Here is a 20,803-nt window from a genome sequence, read left to right as displayed (position 1 = left end):
GCCGCCATGAGCACTCCTGGGCAGATGTTGGCGTAAACATGTGCTTTCATGTCTTCGGGGTAAATAAATAAATACTTGGGAACGGAATGGCTGGGCCTTATGGTATGCATGTGTTTAACTTTTTCAGAAACTGTCAAATTGTTTCTCAAAGTGGTTTTACCATTTTATGTTCCCACCAGCAGTGTCCGAAAGTTCTAGCTCTCTCACATCCTCACCAACACTTGGCACGTTTGGTCTTTTCAGTTGCAGACATTCTAATTGGTGTGTTGGAGCCACAAAGAGTCTTGAGTTACATTTGCATCCTCTTGGGCTCCCAAAACAGTGCTCTGCATGGAAGAAATACTCGTTCCTTGATTAGTCAGTCATTTACCATAAACCGAATCAGCTACAAGTGGGTAGTTCCACTGGGTTCAGCTCTGCCTGATCAAAGGGTACAGAGGGCAGAGCACGGGATAAGTCAAGTGGCGACTTGGACTCTGATTCTGGTTACCACCTATTAAAACACTAGTTAAATGACCACAGGCATCTTGCTTAACTCCCAAGGGCTCGATTTTCTATCTGTGAAGTGGGAGCACTGGAAGAGCTGAGTTGCCAAGGTTCATGGAAGCTCAAATTGCCCAGACTGGTGAGGAAGGTCTTGCTTTAATGCACTGTAGAAATTTCATTTCTATGAGAGAAGCAAATTTCCAAGTATTTTCAGGATTACATCAGACGCATAGGAGGGGAATTTGAATATTTTTGAGTCTTACTATTTACCAGGAAATTCATATTCCATGTAAATTTCCCAGCTCTCTCTTAAGGAAAGCGTAGCTGCCCTGTTTAAGATGGTGAAAGCTCCAATCTGCGTAGCCGCAAAGCCTGGGCTCTTCTCTCGACTGTAGGAAGTGATCGAGCCCCTCAGGGCTCCCACACAGGCGAACTCTATACCCCAAACCTTGTAAACTGCAGGGAATGTCCTCACTGGTCACCGAACCCACCCTTGACACAGTGGTTTGGCCTCGGAGACGGAGCTGCTGACAGTGTAGGAGGAAACGAGGCTCGCGTGCGTTCACCTCAGCCCCGCTGCAGAGCGGCCAAGGCCGCCCCGGGGTGGACGGAGAGGCCGCCCCTGCCCCTTGCACCGGAGGCTCCGGAGTCAACCGCATTCCAGGAGAGAGGTGAGCAAACTGAGCCGGAGGGAGAAGCGGCCCTGGCTCACCCGGGCCGAGAGACACGTGGGCGAGGAGCAGCCGCAGAGGACCGGAGGACATGGGCCTCCACGCTCCCGGGCGTCCGACCTGCGGCGTCGTGCGGGCAAGCGCAGGAGAAACCGAGGGCTCGCAGACTTGGGCTCACAGAAGGGAGACTCTTTAAAAGGTAACAAGAAAAAGTTGAACACCCTCAAAAAAGGGGGGATGGTGTTAGTCATTAACAGGAAATCAACATTTTTTTCCAGTGAAAAGAGCCAGCATTGGTGAAGAGTGTGGGAAAATGGACACTGTCACGCAATGTTGAGGGAGCCTCCAGGGACACGACCCTCCCAGGGGAAAACTGGCAAATCGGAGCTTTATCAGCAGTACAAATGAAAGGCCTTTGACCCGGAATTCCTCTTTCATGAATCTACCCTAAGGGTAAACTTATCTGACATCAAATTTATCATTTCTGCTTTTGGTTTCATGTTTAGATGTCTTGCCATTCCTGAGATTACATCAACATCTGCCTTTATTTTCTTCTGACAATTCTGTGGTTTAATTTTTTAATGCTTCAGTCTCCTTCGGCTCCCCGTCCTCCCCTCGTCGCACCCCTGGCTGGGCACAGGCCCTTTGCTGTCGGGACAGGGCGGCCACCACCCTCTCCCGGGCCCCCATCCCGGGACCCCCGTCCTGTCTCTTCTGAGCTCTGACCGCGAGAGCGGCGCCCTCCGGATTCGCCTCCCGGCCCCTCGCCCTCGGCGCTGCTCCCTCCAAACTCGCTGCCTCACCGGCGTCCTGCGTGTCCCCGCAGCAGGACAGGGTCCCTCTTGCGTCCCTCCACCTCCCCCGGCCGCAGGGCCTCTCTCCCCTTCAGAGCCCATCCGGCAGGCAGAGCCACCTTTCAAAACACCCCCCTCGGTCCCTGCGAGAGACTCCGCGGAGCTGCCTTCACGTTAAGCAAAGCCCTGCGGGCTGCCTGGTGGGCCGCGACCCCTCGCCTCACACCCCTTCCCTGCCCTCGGAGCTTCTCCCCGCTTCTCTGACACACCCCGGTCCTCCCAGCTCCAGGGTCCGAGCACACGCCGCCCCAGCGCCCCGTATGGACTCGTCCCCTGTGCCCACCGGCAGCTTCATCTGCCGACACCCCACACGTCCCACCCTCCATGCTGCTCAGGGCCCTCCCCTGACGTCTAGACACGGTCACGCGCCCCAGCACCTCTAAAGGCCCGCACCACGCCCGCCGCAGGGACCGTGTCCACCCCAGACACCTACAGGGACCGTGCCCACCGCAGACACTGTGCCCACCGCAGACACCGCGCCCACCGCAGGGACTGTGTCCACCACAGACACCGCGCCCACCGCAGGGACCGTGTCCACCACAGACACCATGTCCACCGCAGGGACCGTGCCCACCACAGACACCGCGCCCACCGCAGGGACCGTGTCCACCGCAGACACCTACGGGGACCATGCCCACCACAGGGACCGTGCCCACCAGAGACACCGCGCCCACTGCAGGGACCACGCCCACCACAGACACCGCGCCCACCGCAGGGACCGTGCCCACCACAGACACCGCGCCCACCGCAGGGACCGTGCCCACCACAGACACCGCGCCCACCGCAGGGACCGTGCCCACCACAGACATCATGTCCACCGCAGGGACCGTGCCCACCACAGACACCGCGCCCACCGCAGGGACCGTGCCCACCGCAGACACCGCGCCCACCGTAGACACCGCACCCACTGCAGGGACCGTGCCCACCACAGACACCGCACCCACTGCAGGGACCGCGCCCACCACAGACACCGCACCCACCACAGACACCGCGCCCACCACAGGGACCGTGCCCACCGCAGGGACCGTGTCCACCGCAGACACCGTGCCCGCCACAGACACAGCGCCCACCGCAGGCACCGTGCCCACCACAGACACCATGCCCACCCACAGGGTGAGGCTTCTCTCCCAGGACGGATACCCGGGGTATTAGGGCCACACGGGACCAGCCGCCGTCCCAGTTGCAAGTTCACCCCTGGAGCAAAGACCCTCACTCACGTGAATGAAAGGATGAGGGAATGAGCAAACCGACCACCTTGGTAATTGCCACCACACCCCAGGTGGGCAACAGGTTTGCTTCTACCGGGAGCTCCTTTGGCGGCACTGGGCGTTGGCCGCCTGCGACGTCCCTGCAGCGAACCTGGGCCGGATGGCAGGAGGGGCAGCTGCGCAGAGGAAGGGAAGGGACCGAACCCCAGCTGCCCTCTCATTCAACCCTGAAAACCGTGAAGGGAAAGCTACTGTCCTTTTCCAGATGAGGTGACCAGGGCTCTTAAAGCGGCGGAGCCGGCCTGACGGGCGCCCGGCCTCACCAGGCTCACCGCACGGCCTCGGCCTGGACGTCAGCTCCGCGGCCCAGATCCAACTCCAAGACGCGGGACAGGCCCTGGGAAGGGTCCCCGGTCACTGCCCTGCCTGCCTCCCGTTACCGTCCCGCGTCTCCCCACAGGCCATGAGCTCCTGGAGGGCAGCTGGCGACCCCCGCCCCGCACCTCTGCCTGTGGCCCCTGAGCGGGAAGCAGCTCGCCATGCCGGCCGTGCACTGTGGGAACGCAGGGTCCCCTCGGCCCGTCCCCCCGGGGTTCAGGCCCTTTCCCAGGGAAGCCACAGTCCCCGAATGGGGACAAAGACCCTACGGAGGGAAAAGCACAGAAAAGGAGTTAGGATCACATTTCTTTCCTTGGATGTTCGTTTTCTTATCAAATGCTCCAGTGACAGTCCAGCCTCTGAGACTCAGAAACCCGAACTTCCTCTTCTCGGGGGCAGTCAGGGGCCCAGCTGGTCCTTCATGAGCATCAAGCTTTCTAGAAAACAAGGCTGAGTCATAATCACTCAACAGATGGGGCAAAAACGGTCATTTCCTTCTGATTTATCAACTACTGTTACATATTTCTGTACTTGGAGAGGAATTTATTTCTATTTATACTCTGAATGACAAATCAAATTTGCCATTGAAGCAATGAAGCAGCAGCACAGAGACTGGCACACATCTGTGATGATCGCGCATGCCACGGGGAAGGTTCTGCAGAAGCCGGGTGAGCCCAGTGCTGAGCCCATGGAGCCAGGAGCCCGGGCACGAAGCCGATGGCCAGGCCTGGGAGGACCCCAGCCGTCGTCCCACCGAGACTCCAGCCATTGACCCACCCAGGAAGTGCCCACAGTTGCACAGCTGTAGGGTCACAGCCGGGATGACGCACGAGCTCTCACTTCTCTGGCCACCCCGTCCCCGCCCCTCCAGCCCCTGCAGGCCCGGGCCACATCCCAGGCCACCTCCTCCCCTGCCGGGTCCTGTCTCCCCCTGTGCAGAGGTTCCCACCCAAGGGGGCAGAAAGCATCACCCCCCAGGTCCGGGGCCTCCTCACTTCCAACGCACAGTAGGCCGCTCACATCAGGCTGAATTACATGCTCATAAAATATGCTTGAAACCATGCAGAGCCCCATAGAAATGTTAAATTTTTAGTGTAATTATTATTTGATTTGTATCTGAAATATTAATTCAATTGTACCAACTTTATTGGGAGGCAGTTTATTTTCTCGGCTAATTTATCTTGATTTCTAGAATCAGAATTTTGCTGAAATGAAAGTGCCTGGTTAGGTCTGTGATCTGTCTTGTTGGAAAACTCATCTCCCAGCACAGAAGGACATGACAAGAGGAAGGCTGGTGCAGACTCACCTCAGTCCAAGAGGGAGCTGCGTGAGGAATCCGCGACCTCACCCCATTGCACGCCTCGGGGCTTTTGAGAGGCGGGAGGGTGAGTCAGCAAAGGCCAACAGCTGTGACTTCATCACTTACCTTGCAGGTGGCTTCCTCGCTTCTGCCTGCAGTCCCACCATGAGGGACCCCCGGCCTTCCAAGGCCGCTGCGCCGGCAGGCTCTGCAGATGGGGGCAGCACCCCTGCACCCCCCAGGTGCCAGGGCGAGGGGCAGGACCCGGGGAAGCCGTCTGCGGGGAGCACATGGGGACAGGGTGGGCAGGGCCACCACAACGTGTCCCTAGGCTCCAGGAGCGCAAGCAGCTAAGCCGCGGGCTGTCCCTGTTGATAAAAACAAATCTAGATACTCTGAAAAAGAAAAACTGAAAAGAAATATGCCCCTGTTGATAGTGATTTTCTCCTGTATTACATTATTACACTATTTGTGGACTTTATTTTCTTCTTTATATATTTAAATCTCCCCAACAACACTTACATGCTTTAGAATCCGAGAAAGTAATACAAGTTATTTCTTGAAATTGAGAAACAAGTTCAATGGGAGATAACTGTGACTCCGACAAGGGAAATGACTCAAAAGGAGAGGAGATTTCTACAAAAGTGGCTCTGATTAGACAATCGCAAGCAGCCGGCAGAAGTGAGAGGCTGTTGCCACACAGGAAGCTCTCCAGGGGACTCGGATTTTCAGGGGACACAAGCCCAAGGCAGGGCCAACAAGCGACCCCAGGAGGAGAGCGGAAGGGGATTTAGACAGGAGAAAAGCACCTAAATTAGGGAAAAACGAGCTCAGGCAAGGAGGAGTCACAGCCCACTGGGGATGAGACCGAGCACTAAGCTGCGCCTCCTGCCGGGTTCGGGCCCCTGAGCCGCCCACCCCTCGGGCCACGGCCACGGCCACGCTCCGGGCTCCGGGGGCGCCTGCTGTCTCGGCCGCACACGTCCGAGCTTAGGGGCCCAGACGGGTTCTCTCGGCACTTGGTGGAAGCATCCGCACACTCTGTTCACACTCCGTATAATCCCTGTCTCTGCACCTCACAATCTAGAAATCGTTTTGAACACAAGAGTGATCTGTTAAAAGTATCCAGCCGATTGTGTAACACCACACACAACCCTGGACAGCTGTGTCTCACCCTGGCCTTTGCCCCCTGCCTCCCCGGGGTCCCCATGGCCTAGGCCCAGCCTGGGTCATCCCCCCTCCCCCCGGGCGGCCACTCCCTCAGGGCCGCGTCCTGGGACACCCTCCCCGGGCCTGCCGCCTCGGACAGGCGCACACTCACGGGGGTGGGCTAACGTCCGCACAGCCGCCCCCTAAGCCGATCGGCACACGTCCTGAGGTCTCATTCTTTTCCACTGCTTTTCTATATACTGGCCAGAAGCCAAGGAGACACGATTTCTTCACCTTTCCCTTCTTCACTGAAGATCAAGTGTCACTGGGTAGCAGGATGTTTTGAACGAGAAATGAAGAAACAGTGAGTATGAATTTTGGTCCCTGCCCTCACATAATTCTCCATGTGACCTTGAGGCCACGTTCCCCTCTCGGTCTCCTCTTTCATAAACGTAAGAGTTTGAACGGATGCTCTCCGAGGTGCACCCTTCTCTCACCTATAGGCCCAGGCCTTTCAATAGACCAACAGGACAAAGCACAAGAATTAAAATTAACATAAAAGGCAAAGGAAAGGAGGAGGCTACCTGAGAAAGAGAGAGCTGTGAGCTGCAGCCTCGGGCAGCTGCGCCATCTCTCTGGGCTCTGACGTCTGGGAAACGGGAGGCCTCGGGTCTTCCCCCTTCCCTGACCTTCAGGGAATTCGAGTGCAGATCATCACCAAGTGGGCACGAGTGAGGCTGGAGGTTCGATTCTCTCTGCACACAATGGCTTATGCATGGTTCATTCCTCTGAAGAGACTATCCCACCCAAAAAGTAACGGCTGCATCCCCTGAAAGTCCACAAGGAAGAGTTGAGCTTCCTGTGCCTTCAAGAGGCTGTCAGATCCCGTCTGTGCAGCCACCTCCAGCTGGTTTCTACACTGCCTGAAGGTTCAGCCTGGCTGGGGCTCTCATGCCCACCCCTGACCAGTGCAAATGGTGCCGAACAGCTCTAGCTGTTCCTGAAAACACAGGATGGGGTTTCACTAGAGAAAGAGTAAGGAGTGAGGTAGTTCAAACCTTTTCCAGAAAATCTTCTTTAAAACAAGGGTCCTAGAGTCACTGAATGACAGGGTGTGTGAGATGGAAAGCCCTGGCAGGGGATTTCCCTCAGACCTGCCACTTGGTGGTGATGGACATAAGAGCCTCGAGCATCTCTACAGAGTGGAAGGAGACTTGAGCATCTCTACACTGTGGAAAGAGACTCGAGCATCTCTAGAGAGTGGAAGGAGACTCAAACATCTCTACACTGTGGAAAGAGACTCAAGCATCTCTGGAGAGTGGAAGGAGACTCAAACATCTCTACACTGTGGAAAGAGACTTAAGCATCTCTACAGAGTGGAAGGAGACTTGAGCATCTCCATGCAGTGGAAGGAAACGAACATCTCTAGAGAGTGGAAGGAGACTCAAGCATCTCTACACTGTGGAAAGAGACTCGAGCATCTCTAGAGAGTGGAAGGAGACTCGAGCATCTCTAGAGAGTGGAAGGAAACTCGAGCATCTCTACACTGTGGAAAGAGACTGGAGCATCTCTACAGAGTGGAAGGAGACTCGAGCATCTTTACACAGTGGATGGAGACTCAAGCATCTCTACACTGTGGAAAGAGACTCGAGCATCTCTACAGAATGTGAGGAGACTCAAGCATCTCTACAGAGTGGAAGGAGACTCAAGCATCTTTAGAGAGTGAAAGGAGACTTGAGCATCCCTACAGAGTGGAAGGAGATTCAAGCATCTCTACAGAGCGGAAGGAGACTTGAGCATCTCTAGAGAGCGGAAGGAGACTCGAGCATCTCTACAGAGTGGAAGGAGACTCAAGCATCTCTAGAGAGTGGAAGGAGACTCAAGCATCTCTACAGAATGGAAGGAGACTCCAGCATCTCTACACAGTGGACAGAGACTCGAGCATCTCTACAAAGTGGAAAGAGGCTCGAGCATCTCTACACTGTGGAAAGAGACTCAAGCATCTCTACAGAGTGGAAGGAGACTCGAGCATCTCTAGAGAGTGAAAGGAGATTTGAGCATCTCTACAGAGCGGAAGGGGACTCGAGCATCTCTGCACTGTGGAAGGGGACTCGAGCATCTCTACAGAGTGGAAGGAGGCTCGAGCATCTCTACAGAGTGGAAGGGGACTCAAGCATCTCTACACAGTGGAAAGAGACTCAAGCATCTCTACAGAGTGGAAGGAGACTCAAGCACCTCTACAGAGTGGAAGGAGACTCAAGCATCTCTACAGAGTGGAAGGAGACTCGAGCATCTCTACACAGTGGAAAGAGACTCGAGCATCTCTACAGAGTGGACAGAGACTCAAGCATCTCTACAGAGTGGACAGAGACTCGAGCATCCCTACACAGTGGACAGAGACTCAAGCATCTCTACAGAGTGGAAGGAGACTCGAGCATCTCTACACTGTGGAAGGAGACTCGAGCATCTCTACACTGTGGAAGGAGACTCGAGCATCTGTACAGAGTGGAAGGAGACTCGAGCATCTCTACACTGTGGAAAGAGACTCGAGCATCTCTACAGAGTGGAAGGAGATTCGAACATCTCTACAGAGTGGAAGGAGACTCGAGCATCTTGACACAGTGGAAAGAGACTCGAGCATCTCTACAGAGTGGAAGGAGACTCGAGCTTCTCTACACAGTGGAAGGGGACTCGAGCATCTCTGCACAGTGGAAGGGGACTCGAGCATCTCTACAGAGTGGAAGGGGACTCGAGCATCTCTACAGAGTGGAAGGGGACTCGAGCATCTCTGCACAGTGAAAAGAGAGTCAAGCATCTCTGCACAGTGGAAAACTCGAGCATCTCTACAGAGTGGAAGGAGGCTCGAGCATCTCTACAGAGTGGAAGGGGACTCGAGCATCTCTGCACAGTGGAAAGAGACTCGAGCATCTCTGCACAGTGAAAAGAGACTCGAGCATCTCTGCATAGTGAAAAGAGAGTCAAGCATCTCTGCACAGTGGAAGGAGAAGACTGGGCTTGGGATTGGAAACCTGACTCTAGTGTTGGGTCTGCAGTTTCACGACCACGGGTTGTTCACTTAGCCCCTCCAGAGGCCCTCCACTGTAGTACCTCCCGTAGGTGCAGCGAGGTGTGAGACCGTGCAGGTGGAAGCTCTTGTGAATGGAACAGCAGTTTTCAAATGAAAAGCGTCATCATGATTCTTTGACCCACAACCTCTGAGCCTGTAAATTACACCCATTCACCCACCAACATATGTCATCTCATCTTTCGAACCTAATTTCGCAAACTGTGAAAGAAAAATGCCAATACCTAGCAAATCCCTGGCACAGAATAAGTACACAGTGATTTATTTCTGAATGATTTAGGTGGAAATGAATCAAGAAAACTTGTTCAGTCCTCTTCAGAGCCACGAGGTGGGTGCATGAAGCCACCAAAAGTCCCCGTCCCAGGACACATGCACACACACACACACAAATTCTCACCACATACATATTCACACACTCACACACATACATATTCACAAACCCACACACATGAAACACATATTCACTACACACGCTCACACACACACACACACACCCCAGGCTCGGAGGCCTGGCAATGAGGCTCCCTTTCAGGTCCACCTTTGCTCACATCCATGGGAAAGCAGGATCCCAAAACACAAAGCCGGGACCTGTCCCTCTCGGAACCTCACCACCTGTTCTTTAAAAAACAGTTTCCAAGGTCATGTGAAGAAATGGTTGGGTGATACCCCAGCCCGAGCGGTCTGCCTAGGGAACACCAAACTCTTCTTGAGAAACTCGGCTGCAGGTGGGGAATGCTCTGCAGAGGGAGACGCAGAAGCTGGGATGGGCAGTGCCGTGGGTGACAGAACCCAGGGTGATTTCCTGGATTACCAAAGAGGCACAGGAATTGCTTCAGAAACTACGTGTCTCCAGGGGTTCAATGGCAGCCTCCACCTGAAATTTTTCTCCCTGTTGAAGTTTTCAAAACAATATTATCATAAGAACTCTATTTTCCTCGGTGAATTAAGGTGTTACTCTGATGACAGTGGAGGTTCCCGAGATCGAGGCCATCATTAGGGCTGCTACTATTTGTGTTTAGCTGCATCTCCATAGCAGCCATTCACAGTGTGTGTGCTTTGCAATGTTTCTTAGTAATAGTCCTCACGACTTCCCCAGGGCACAGGGGTTGACCAGCCTCCCATTTCAGTGTTGCCCAGAGGGGAGCCAAGGTGGGCAGGAACCTACCTGGAGGCGACTCCCACCACCATCCTCAAGAGCCGGCCCTGAGACACCCCAGCTCTGCCCACGCTGGTCCACACGCCCCTGCCCACCTCCAGGATGCCAGCTGGTGCCGGGGTCTAGTTTATAAAGACTGTAAAACATCGATGCCCAAGGGGAGCTGGGGTGCTGAGGGTGGGTCATAAAATCAGGTTTTGCCACTGGAACAGACCCCGTCCTCCCAGGCGCAGTTAGCTGGACTCTGACTCACACAGGCCTCTTTGCTGACTTGCTTTCTGTGTCAAGCTGTGGTGCCTCTTTCTCTCTCCTCCATCCCGTTTCCTTTGTTTAAAAGTTATGCGGTTCAGACTCCCATCAAGAAACCGGAAACTCTCACCTGCCATGCAGCCTGGTGTTCCCACCCCTGAACTGGGCTGGCCTCGGGGTCCGGGAAAAGCCTTTCATGAGAAGTACACGCGCGCGCGCGCACACACACACTGCCTCGGCCTCAACTTGAGGTCCCGGCCCCCGGTGGCTGCACCGAGCCGATTGCAGCCTGTGGGACAGGCGGCCACAGTCCAGCCGCCAGCTTCGGGGCAGGGCCCCCCACAGCTCCCCGAGTCCGGCCACCTCACCCACCCGCGGCTGACCCTGGAGAAGCCCCAATTTCTGCCTGGCTCCAGCAGAGGTGAGGCAGGGAGTTCTCGCCCAAAGCTCTCTCCCCTCTTAAGAACTGGGTGGACGGTATTCAGAAGAGCACGAAGACGGAAACCTTTGTGGTAGAATTTCACGTTTCTCTCCTGTGCTGTGCCCTCCTCACCCCATTCCCAGAGTGACTGATGCCTTGTTCAAGCAAACCTCCCCTTCAGAAAAGAGGTCACCTTCCTTCAAGCACCGCCCTTCAGCTGCCCGGGGACTGCACAGCAGGCTCAACTCACATGCAGCTCTGGGCACGCGCGGACACTCACACACACACACACACACACACATTCACACACACACAGTCACACACACAGTCACACACACAGTCACACACACACACACAGTCACACACACACACACACACAGTCACACACAGTCACACACACACACACACAGTCACACACATATTCACACACACAGTCACACACAGTCACACACACACACACACACACACACACATATATTCACACACATTCACACACAGTCACACACACACACACAAACATATTCACACACACACACGTTCACACACACAAACACATTCACACACAGTCACACACACACACACACAAACATGTTCACACACACACACATTCACACACACACAGTCACACACACACATTCACACACACACACACAGTCACACACAGTCACACACACACACACACACACATATTCACACACAGTCACACACACACACACACACATATTCACACACACATTCACACACAGTCACACACAGTCACACACACACAAACATATTCACACACACACACGTTCACACACACACAAACACATTCACACACAGTCACACACACACAAACATATTCACAGTCACACACAGTCTCTCACACACACACATTCACACACAGTCTCACACACACAAACATGTTCACACACTCACACATTCACAAACACATATTCACACAGTCACACACACATATTCACACACACTCTCACACACACAAGGTCCAAACACAAGCCACAGCTACTAGACACTCCTCCAGCTCCAGCCATCCGTAGTTCTGATTTTCAGATTTCACCCTTCCTCCCTCATGACATTTTTTTAGAAACTTGGTAAGTTTCCTGCTCTTCTTCCTTTTTCTAAGACTACAGGTTTGTGATCTTGTACAGCAAAGCAATAAACAAATGAACCAGGTCAGTTAAGTCCTGGGATCTCTGCAAACAATTTGACAAAATTACCGAGTTTACAATCTGTCGTTATTTTGGCCGGTATCGAGTTGAATGAACATAAAAACTACAGAACAGAACGCGTTCCTGTAAATTCCCCATGACTTACTCATTGCCACGCCCACACAAGAAGAGAAATTAAAAGGCGGAGGAGACCGGCTCAGACTCCAGTGTCCGGGCAGAGAGGGAGCCGTCCATCAGCGCGTGCACCGGCAAAGGTACGGTCCTACCACACCTCTGGCGTCCAGCTGCTTCTTCCTCCTTGCCCGCTGCCTCTCACTTCCTCCTCTGGAGCTCTGGCCTCTTGCTTCCTTCCCTGGCTTGGTGTGCACTAGGATCAGTCAGAGCCCAGAAAACGCCTCTCGGTTCCCACGGGCGGGAACCTGGGGACAGAGAACCACCTTCCCACGCGGCCCTGACGGCGCACTGTGTCTTCCTCGGAGGGAACCGGGCACTTCCAGCTCCGCCTCTCCCTCGCATCTCGCAGGGCAAACACCTCGTCCTGGTGGCTTTCAACATATCCACACCGTGACTGTGCCTACTGTGCGCCATGCATGAGGCTGGGCATGAAGGGATACCCAGACACCAGAAACAGAGTCTAGTTCAGTGGAGGAGGCAGTGAGCGAGGAGCATGGGGAACGGCGAGTGTGGGCTGGGATCCAGTGCCCCGTGGAGCTCAGAGGTGCCCTTTCCCCTCACAGCACTCCTGCCCACCGCCGAGATGACCCGAGTCCCCGACCTGTTTGAGGACCTGAAGAGCTGCTACAGGTAACGGGCTCCGTCTCCGGATGTCGCACGGGACTGGCTGAGGCTCACGGGCCGGGCAGGCTTGGCAGAGCCCATGGCAGCATCAGCCGTCTCGGGAGTCAGGGCAGGTTCAGCACGTTAAGCCATTTTAGGAAAACGATCGCTGCACTCTGCCAAGGGCAGGTGAACTTCCACATCTGCTTAAACCCAGCCTCGGCTGAGTTCTCGTGCTCTGGGAACATGGGCTTAAATGCTTGACCGGGAGAGAAACCATTCCCAGGAAAATGTTCTGATCCCCCTCAGCTCTTTTTGTGAAGGCTCAGCAAGTCCACCTCATTCAGACACAAGAGGGGAACAGATAGAGTAAAATTTATAAAATTTTAAACTCACATGGCGTTCCCATACCTACAGTGCACCGTAACACAAACAACTATCACAATGCTGCTTGGATGTTTTTGCCAAGTATAAATTATTAAATCTGTTTTAGTGAATACATGAAAACAATGTGTAACTTGTGATCTATTTGGGTAAACAAAAAATAGAGGTGCTTGAAAAGTACTCCTTTTTTTTTTTAAGTTGCTTAACATGTTACCCTGAAATTCAGTTAAACTGTAACTTGTTAGCCAAGCCCAGTTTTCATAGATAAAGCACAGATAACATTCAAGCCCGGTCCTATTACTAATCCCGAGTCCGTGAGTATGAATTACTGTATATGCGTGCACAGAACTCCTTAATTTTCAAAGACGACAGCAAGGGTCAAGCGTGTGTGATCCCCAAAGCTAGTGCGGTCACTGAGACACGCTGCCCAGTGACCGTCATGAAAAAACAAACCATTACATCCCCATCATCTTGTCTTGACAGTGAAAATGGAGACTACGGTTCGGGCAACGACAGCCTCTCCCTGGACCAGGTAAGCGAACGATGGCCGCTCCGCAGGGAGCAATGGCTGGAGCCCTGGGTGCTCGGGCTCGGCCCCCCAGGAAGTCCGCGCCATGCGTCTCCATAATGGGTGAGACCAGCGGCCCCTCTGAGTGCAGGACAGAGCAGGGCACTCCTGAGGCCCCAGGACCGGAGCCCCTGGGTCAGCGCCATGGGGTTGGCCGCCCCGAGCTGTGATGGCCGCCCAGGCCGCCCACCGGGGCTCCCTGAAGCGGCAGGCGGTCCTCGTCGGCTCCAGCCCAGGGGGCAGAGGTGGCCCACCAGGCTGGGGGGACGGGAGCAAGCCCCCGACAGCGGGAAAGCTGCAGCCACTCGCAGGTGCTGCTCCTGTCCGGGACCGCAGGCAGGCAGGGTGCAGCCGTGTCTGGGGAGCACCCTCAGTACTCGGAGCACCGTTGAGTGGACGATGAACTCCCGGGGGGCTATGCTGAAGTCGCCACTCACCAAGACCACAGTGAGCCCGTTTCACCACCACCCATTCTGAGTCTTCCGAGGGGTTGCATCCCGTCAGGGAGATCACGGCAGGAGGGAACGAAGGATGGCTGGAGTGGGGGACGCAGGAGGAGACGCCAGAAACGCGGGGCCGTTTCCCTCCCCAGGGGCGCTGACCCTTTGCTCTGGACCTCGGACACCCTCAGCTCCGTTTCCTCCCCACAGAAATCCTTCTACGACACAAGCGAGGACCCACTGCCTGAGCCCTGTCCGGACAAGTCCGTGTCCCTGAGCCCCTCGGCAGCCTCCTGGACCCCCACACTCGCCCTCCGGGAGAGCCTGACGGTGGTGACAGCCCGAGGGGAGGTTCTGAAGAAGCGGCGACTGAGCCTAAGTCAGCCCCTCACCGCCGACTGCCTGGAGGGCATTGCCAGCAGCCCCAGGGAAGGTGAGGGAGCCTCCCCTTCCCCTCATCCATTCTTGAGTGACTAGGGACAGTGGAGCGGGGGATAAAACCTGGAGTCAGAGGAAAAGAGGGCAACTGGGCGTTCGCCCGGTAACTCAGAAGGAAGGGGGATCTTGCTCTCCAATCTGGAGGGGCCTGGAACACTTGCCCAGGCCCGTTTCCCGGCAATACTGTAAACGTCGTGTGACCTTTAGCCTTCGGGAGAAAGCAGTTGGGTACCATCCCGGGTGGCAGACTCCAAGCTATACTCCTCCACTTACTGCTGTGCCTCCTGGGGCAAGTTCCCTAACCTTTCTGTGCTTCTGTTTCCTCTGCTCTAAAAGAGAGAAATCGGAGTCCCTACCTCACGGGAGAGTTGTACGGTTAAATGAGCCAACACTCCTAAATTTCAGAGCTAGAATAATGCCTGGTATACAGTAAGCAGCCAATAAATGCTGCTGTCATTGTTCTCATTATGTTGCTGCTACTGTCCTACTCACAACCCCAGCACTGCTGGTTGGTTTATTCCTGTGTCATCTCTAAACCTCCCTACAACGCCAGATTCTCATTTTACATTTGAGGAAGTAAAGCTCACTGAGATAAGTAATCTCCCCCAAATCACACAGCCTGTAAGTGGGAGAGCCACAAATCAAATTCAGTCCTAGCTGATATAAAAACCATGTATGGCTTGTCTGTACCATACAAGCTCCCCAATACTCCTGTTTTTAAGATAACATCTAAATAATAATATGCATTCATCTAGACCATTGGAAATACAAGAAAATAGAAGAAAAAGTAAAAATCATTCTTCCTACCAGAGTTAACCACTGCCAACGCTGGTGCTTTTCTATATAGAGACGCACGAAACAAGCACGTTTAACCGTCGTAGGGCCCAACTACACACAAGCCGAGATTCAGCTCTTTTCACTGAATATATCAAGGACCTTTTAAAGGGCCAGTTTTTCACCCTTATGAGTCACCTGACGATGAACATCCATATCACTAAATCTTCATTTCCATCCTATTTCCTTAGAAAAGATTCCTAGATGTGGAATTCCTCAGAGCCACACAGATCTGTGAAGCTATCGATACTTTTCACTTTCTAGCAACGTGGCAGACGTTTAGGCTGCACCCTCAGTGACATCCAGCTCTTAACGGGTTCATTTCTCCTCAGGGACATGCATTTGAAAATTAGATGGGGAATAACAGTCATCTTCGTGGTTACTTAGAAACATCCAAACAACCAAAAATGAGAAAGTTGCACAAATAATCTTTTGGTGGGAAGGGCGGGAGGGACTAGTGCACGAGGAATCTCAGTTTTAAAAGCAAATAACTGACCCTAGAACGACTCCCGCAGCTGGTGGGTGACTTCACTCCCTGGACTGGAACATCCCCCAGTGTCCCCCCATAGCTACCTTCCATAACTGCACGTGGCGTGTGTGCCGCCCGTGCGCACACCTAGACTTAATCTGAGCTGTGATGACGGTTTCAGACGCCACTGCACCCAGAGCAGCACGTCCCGCCTTCCGGAGCAGCGTGAGATTCAGCTTCACGCGGGTCATCAAGAGCCAGTTCACCCTGAACGATGACCTCGCCCAGAGCGTGGTGCAGGACCGGGGCTCGTACCTCAGGGCCACTGCGCTGAACGACCTGGAGAGCGCAGGTAGGTGCCAACTCGGATGCCCCTACTTGCATTTCTGCATTTCTTTCAGCTTTCCACTTTAAAGAACAATCCACTCTAGATTTCTGGCTTTGCACATCACCCCTAGTAAAAATCTCAGGTACAGACAGGGGTTTCCGCCAAATCTGGAAGCTCCGCAAGAGAGCACTAATCAGAATGCAAAGCTTTCCATTGTACCGTCTCCTCTGGTTCTCTTACAAATTCTTACTTCCGATTTTAAAGGTGAGGGGAATTGGAGTCTCAGAAACATGAACTGACTTAGTCAAGTTCACCCAGAAACCACAGAGCAGCTGTCACTGTCCGTCAGAAAGGCTGCCGGCCAAGCTTACAAAACACCAAAACTAGAAAGAATCGTTACTATCTTAGATAGCGTAATTGTGAGGAAAAACAGCCAGCAAGCCACAACTGTGGTCTGAAGGATGCAACTTAGTGTCTAAAAAATTTTGTCACACAGAGTCAATTTCCATGGTGGACATATTTTAGCTTCAGGACATGTCATCATGCATAAAATTATTTTCAAAGAGGCAATTTTGCAATAAGAAAGCAGGGCTCTTTAAGATTGGGAACACTTCAGCTAACATGCTTTCCACTCTACAACATTTAAACATTACTTTAGGTTCTACTTTCCTGCTTAGTATTATTTTACCCAGGATTCCTAAATATTGACACAGTATACATAGTTATCATTTTTAAGGGCACAAGAATATTCTATCATGTTGCTTTGCTGATCCCCTAGGTTGGTTATAAGTGGCTCCACTGCAAACATCTTGTATGTATTATTGGTTTTTTCCACTTTGAGGTTATGTCTTCAAAGCATATCCCCTGTTGGAATTCCTGGGTCAACAGACATAATTTTGCAGCTTCTATTAAACATTGTTCTCTAAGGAAAACTGAACTACTTTTCAGTATCTCTAACATCTTATGAGTATAGCATCTTCCTTAAACCCTCCACTGGGGACATTACAGACGTTCATTCAGCATAGAAAAGCCTAAAGATGTTAACCAAGCATTTATCTGCTGAACTGTGGAGGATTCAGAGATGTGCAAAGCTCACCCTTGTCCCCAGGGGCTCACACACCGTGGTCCCTCCATTAACACTTGATTCCAGCAACTAGAATGTCTTCACCTGCTTTTTTGGTTTTTCTCTTCACCAGCAAAATTCGACATGAGTGCCTATAAACCAACAGAGGTTAACAAGCGTCCCGTGACCCTAAGAATCTCAAACACACGACTGTTTGTGAGTGCCCAGGAGGAAAGCAAGCCTGTGCTGCTGAAGGTTAGTCATCCTGGGCTCCAACTTACCCTCGTTTACACCCCAAACATTTGTAAATGATCCAAACAGACAGACTCCCCTGGCAGTGGCACATCCTCTGCCCCCTCCACGTGTCCTCCTTCCTCCCCACTCCATTCCGAGACAATCCCAGGTAAGAAACTGAGAGAGGGAAGTGGAGGTCGCAAGAGGAAATGGGGTTCATTTCCTCCTCCTCTTTTCTTTCCCTGCCTGATCCTACTCACCTCCCATCCCAGGGCCCTCGTTTGTTCCCTCAGTCTTGACCTAAGAGGTACAAGAATTGAGAACCGAGGGCCTATCTCCAAGAAGCTCAGAGAAACCAAATGAGAACAGAGAGGATAAGTCACTTGCCAGTGGGGACAAAGCAAAAAGTTGGAAGCCGAGATTCAAACCCTCTTCACTGAGGCCAGAATCATCCTTCACTCCAGCCCCTCCTCTACCACTGTCTCCTCCCTCAACCACACACACACCCACACGCACACACACACCCACCACAGCCTTAAATGTCTCTCCACGATAAGTGACTCTTATTTCAGTAAACAGCGTTTACATGGTGCATGTGCTTCTCTACTTGGATCAAGTGAGATGAAAGCAATGTCTACAGAGCATGGCAGTAGCTTCATTCATAAATTCATTCAACAAACACCACTTACTGAGAGGCTTCCATTTTTCAAGCATAATGCCAACCACTAGGCAGACAGCAGTAAGCCAAAGTCTCCAGCATCTCCTGGGAGATACAGACAACAGCAAGTCAAACAACAAACAAAAGTCTCCAGCCTTATCAAATTAGTCTTTTGGGAGATACAGACCATAAGACAAGTCAAGCAATCAGCAAAAATGCTGTAAGAAAATGAACAGAATGCTGAGAAAGAGAAAAACGGGAGTGTGCCATTTAGATAGAGTGGCGAGAGCAGGGCTCCCTGGGAGACGAGGCTGACGGACTGTGCGGGCACACCAGGACAGCGGGAAGGCGGCCAGACAGCGGACCTGAGCGCACCAGGCCCTGGGGGCTCGAGGGTGACGGCCAGCTCCAACAGTGGGGAGGAGGGATACGCAGAGGCCAGCACTTGCCCAGCCTTCATTCGAGGTACAATGAAAAGCCGTTAAAGGGTTTCCAGCAAGGAGTGTCTCTCCTGACCCATGGTCCTTTCTAAACTGGAGAATGGGTCGGAAAGGGGCCATTAGAGCAAGCAGAGTCCAACCACGAGGCAGTGACAGTAGTCAAGGGCCAGAGAAGGGCAAGGCCGGTGGAAGGAAGTAGAATTGGATTATACTTTGGCACCAGCACCAACAGGAGGAAGAGGGGAATGAGGGAACTAGGAGAGGGAATAAAATCCTCACTGGCCCTGAAGACCTAAAGAAAACCTTCAAAGAACATGGACTTGCTTTAGATTAGAGAGTAGAGAGGAAGGATCTCAAGTTGTAATTCAAAATTATTTTTCCATAAAAGTGTGTTAGATTCCATTCAGACTCCCAGGAACACTACAGTCTAAAGACACCACAATTGCCTAAAAATGGTATTGAAAGGGCTCAGCTGCTGATGTACCTGGAAGTTGTGTGTGTTTAGTCTCTGACTGTTGCCTGAAGGTAGGATTTGCACACTTAGAGCTCAAATGTTGAGAGGCCTTAGAATCGCCAGTGCTCGTGTTTGGTGCGAGATGCCTCATGCCCATTTGATGCAGGAGGAGCCCAGTGTTTCACCCCACGCCTGTCAGGCACTTGTGTCACTGGCGAGCTGCATGACTAACTTGGATTTCTCTGTAGTTGACTAAGGAAATCAACTCTTATGAATAAACTGGGCCACACATCAAATAGGCATGTGACAAATGCTTCTTGGATGGACAGACGAATGTGGGAGCCAAAGCATCCTATCAAAGACTCACATCCTAGAGGGCCGTGCCACTCAGGAAGGCCAAATGCCATGGGATTGACCTGTTCCTTTTCTAGCACCTTCTTCTTCCCTAACAGAACTCTGTTTTCCTCATCATAGGAGATGCCTGAGACACCCAAAATCATCACAGGCGATGATACCAACCTCCTCTTCTTCTGGGAAAGCTACGGCACCAGGCACTACTTCAGATCGGTTACCCACCCAGAGCTGTACATGGCCACAAAGGAGGAAGAGCAGGTGCACATGGCAAGAGGGCAACCCTCTGTCACTGACTTCAAGATCTGGGAAAACCAGTCCTGACCACGACAAGGTATCTGTGCGGTGCTGACGTCCGTATGTACCGTGTACACGAAGGAGTCAAATCCCGAACTCCCAGTCATGTGCTGAGCACGTGCTGAGCTTTCGCAATTCTCCATGAGTATTTACCCTCTTTATAAGAGGGCAGCAGAGTCTAGTGGAACCAACACTAACACATAATGTTGTTGTTTGTTATCTAACGAACACCCTGCACTTTGCAAAGTGCCAATCCCTTTAATTATCATCCTTCCCAACAACCTCGGGAGGACCAGGGCCCCTGACGACAGCTCCCGAGAAGACAGGTTGGCCAAGGCGCGAGAAAACCAAGGCAGACGCACAGCGCCCACAGCCCAGGGCCTCGTCCAACTGTCTGCCTTCCACTGTCTAGTTTCTGACAGACCCTTGATCAAATGGCCCAAGTTTCTGGGACCTCAATTTTATCATCTTTAAACAAAGGGAAGAATACCTGTGCCAATTAGCGGGGTCACTGTGGTAAACAACTTCCTGAAGCTGAGCCCCAAGAAGGCAAAGCATAAAATATTATTTTAAATTATTATTTATATACACATATGTATGTATTTATAAATGTATTTAAATTATAACTTACTACTATATTTATGGCTGCTCTGCGTTCTGAGTGTGACCACGGCACACAGTGCTTTCCACACCCATAGCTGAGTTTGGTTTAGTTTTATCCGGCACTTCGTCCAAGTTGTGCTTTTTCCACAGCCATGAGGCTCTGCTGTCGAGAAACGGAGAGCCCGGTAATTACAGTAACAAGCTGAGATCGACCGCTTTTGTTTGAGCTGATAATTGGGTCAATCCTTCACTCCTCTCCTTAAACGTGTTTTGGCATCACTGTCTCATTCACACGTGTAATCAAGTCAACTAACTGAAATGGGGTCCACTCAACTCTGC

At 52.5% G+C, this 20,803-nt stretch overlaps 2 protein-coding genes across 2 annotated transcripts; one reads left to right on the top strand and one right to left on the bottom strand.

Annotated features, from left to right (window-relative positions):
* Positions 1-2,073: 2,073 nt before the first annotated feature.
* On the bottom strand, positions 2,074-6,518 carry LOC119512171 (elastin-like). Its single transcript, XM_037806655.1, has 2 exons — positions 6,219-6,518; positions 2,074-5,980 (listed from the first exon to the last, which is right to left on the bottom strand). Exon 2 carries the CDS (start codon positions 3,109-3,111, stop codon positions 2,074-2,076), a length of 1,038 nt encoding a protein of 345 aa, XP_037662583.1. The 5' UTR covers positions 3,112-5,980; positions 6,219-6,518.
* Positions 6,519-12,341: 5,823 nt separating this feature from the next.
* IL1A (interleukin 1 alpha) lies at positions 12,342-19,888 on the top strand. The gene is made up of 7 exons (XM_037806878.1): positions 12,342-12,380; positions 12,864-12,930; positions 13,771-13,819; positions 14,506-14,728; positions 16,218-16,388; positions 17,561-17,682; positions 19,688-19,888. The coding sequence occupies exons 2-7, from the start codon at positions 12,884-12,886 to the stop codon at positions 19,886-19,888; spliced, it is 813 nt and encodes a 270-aa protein (XP_037662806.1). The 5' UTR covers positions 12,342-12,380; positions 12,864-12,883.
* The last annotated feature ends 915 nt before the right edge of the window (positions 19,889-20,803 follow it).

The sequence above is a fragment of the Choloepus didactylus genome, chromosome 17, assembly GCF_015220235.1.
Source record: "Choloepus didactylus isolate mChoDid1 chromosome 17, mChoDid1.pri, whole genome shotgun sequence".
Taxonomy (NCBI): Eukaryota; Metazoa; Chordata; class Mammalia; order Pilosa; family Megalonychidae; genus Choloepus; species Choloepus didactylus.
The sequence above is the reverse complement of the archived record's forward strand: the minus strand, read 5'-3'. Positions and strand labels throughout refer to the sequence as shown.

What these genes read in the sequence shown, in the direction of transcription:
- LOC119512171 (XM_037806655.1), bottom strand. Translation starts at nt 3,111, where the DNA reads ATGGTGTCTGTGGTGGGCACGGTGCCTGCGGTGGGCGCTGTGTCTGTG.
- IL1A (XM_037806878.1), top strand. Translation starts at nt 12,884, where the DNA reads ATGACCCGAGTCCCCGACCTGTTTGAGGACCTGAAGAGCTGCTACAG. An exon ending in ACAGCCTCTCCCTGGACCAG is followed by an intron (nt 13,820 to 14,505) that starts GTAAGCGAACGA and finishes TCCTCCCCACAG; the next exon opens with AAATCCTTCTACGACACAAG. An exon ending in GAACGACCTGGAGAGCGCAG is followed by an intron (nt 16,389 to 17,560) that starts GTAGGTGCCAAC and finishes TCTCTTCACCAG; the next exon opens with CAAAATTCGACATGAGTGCC.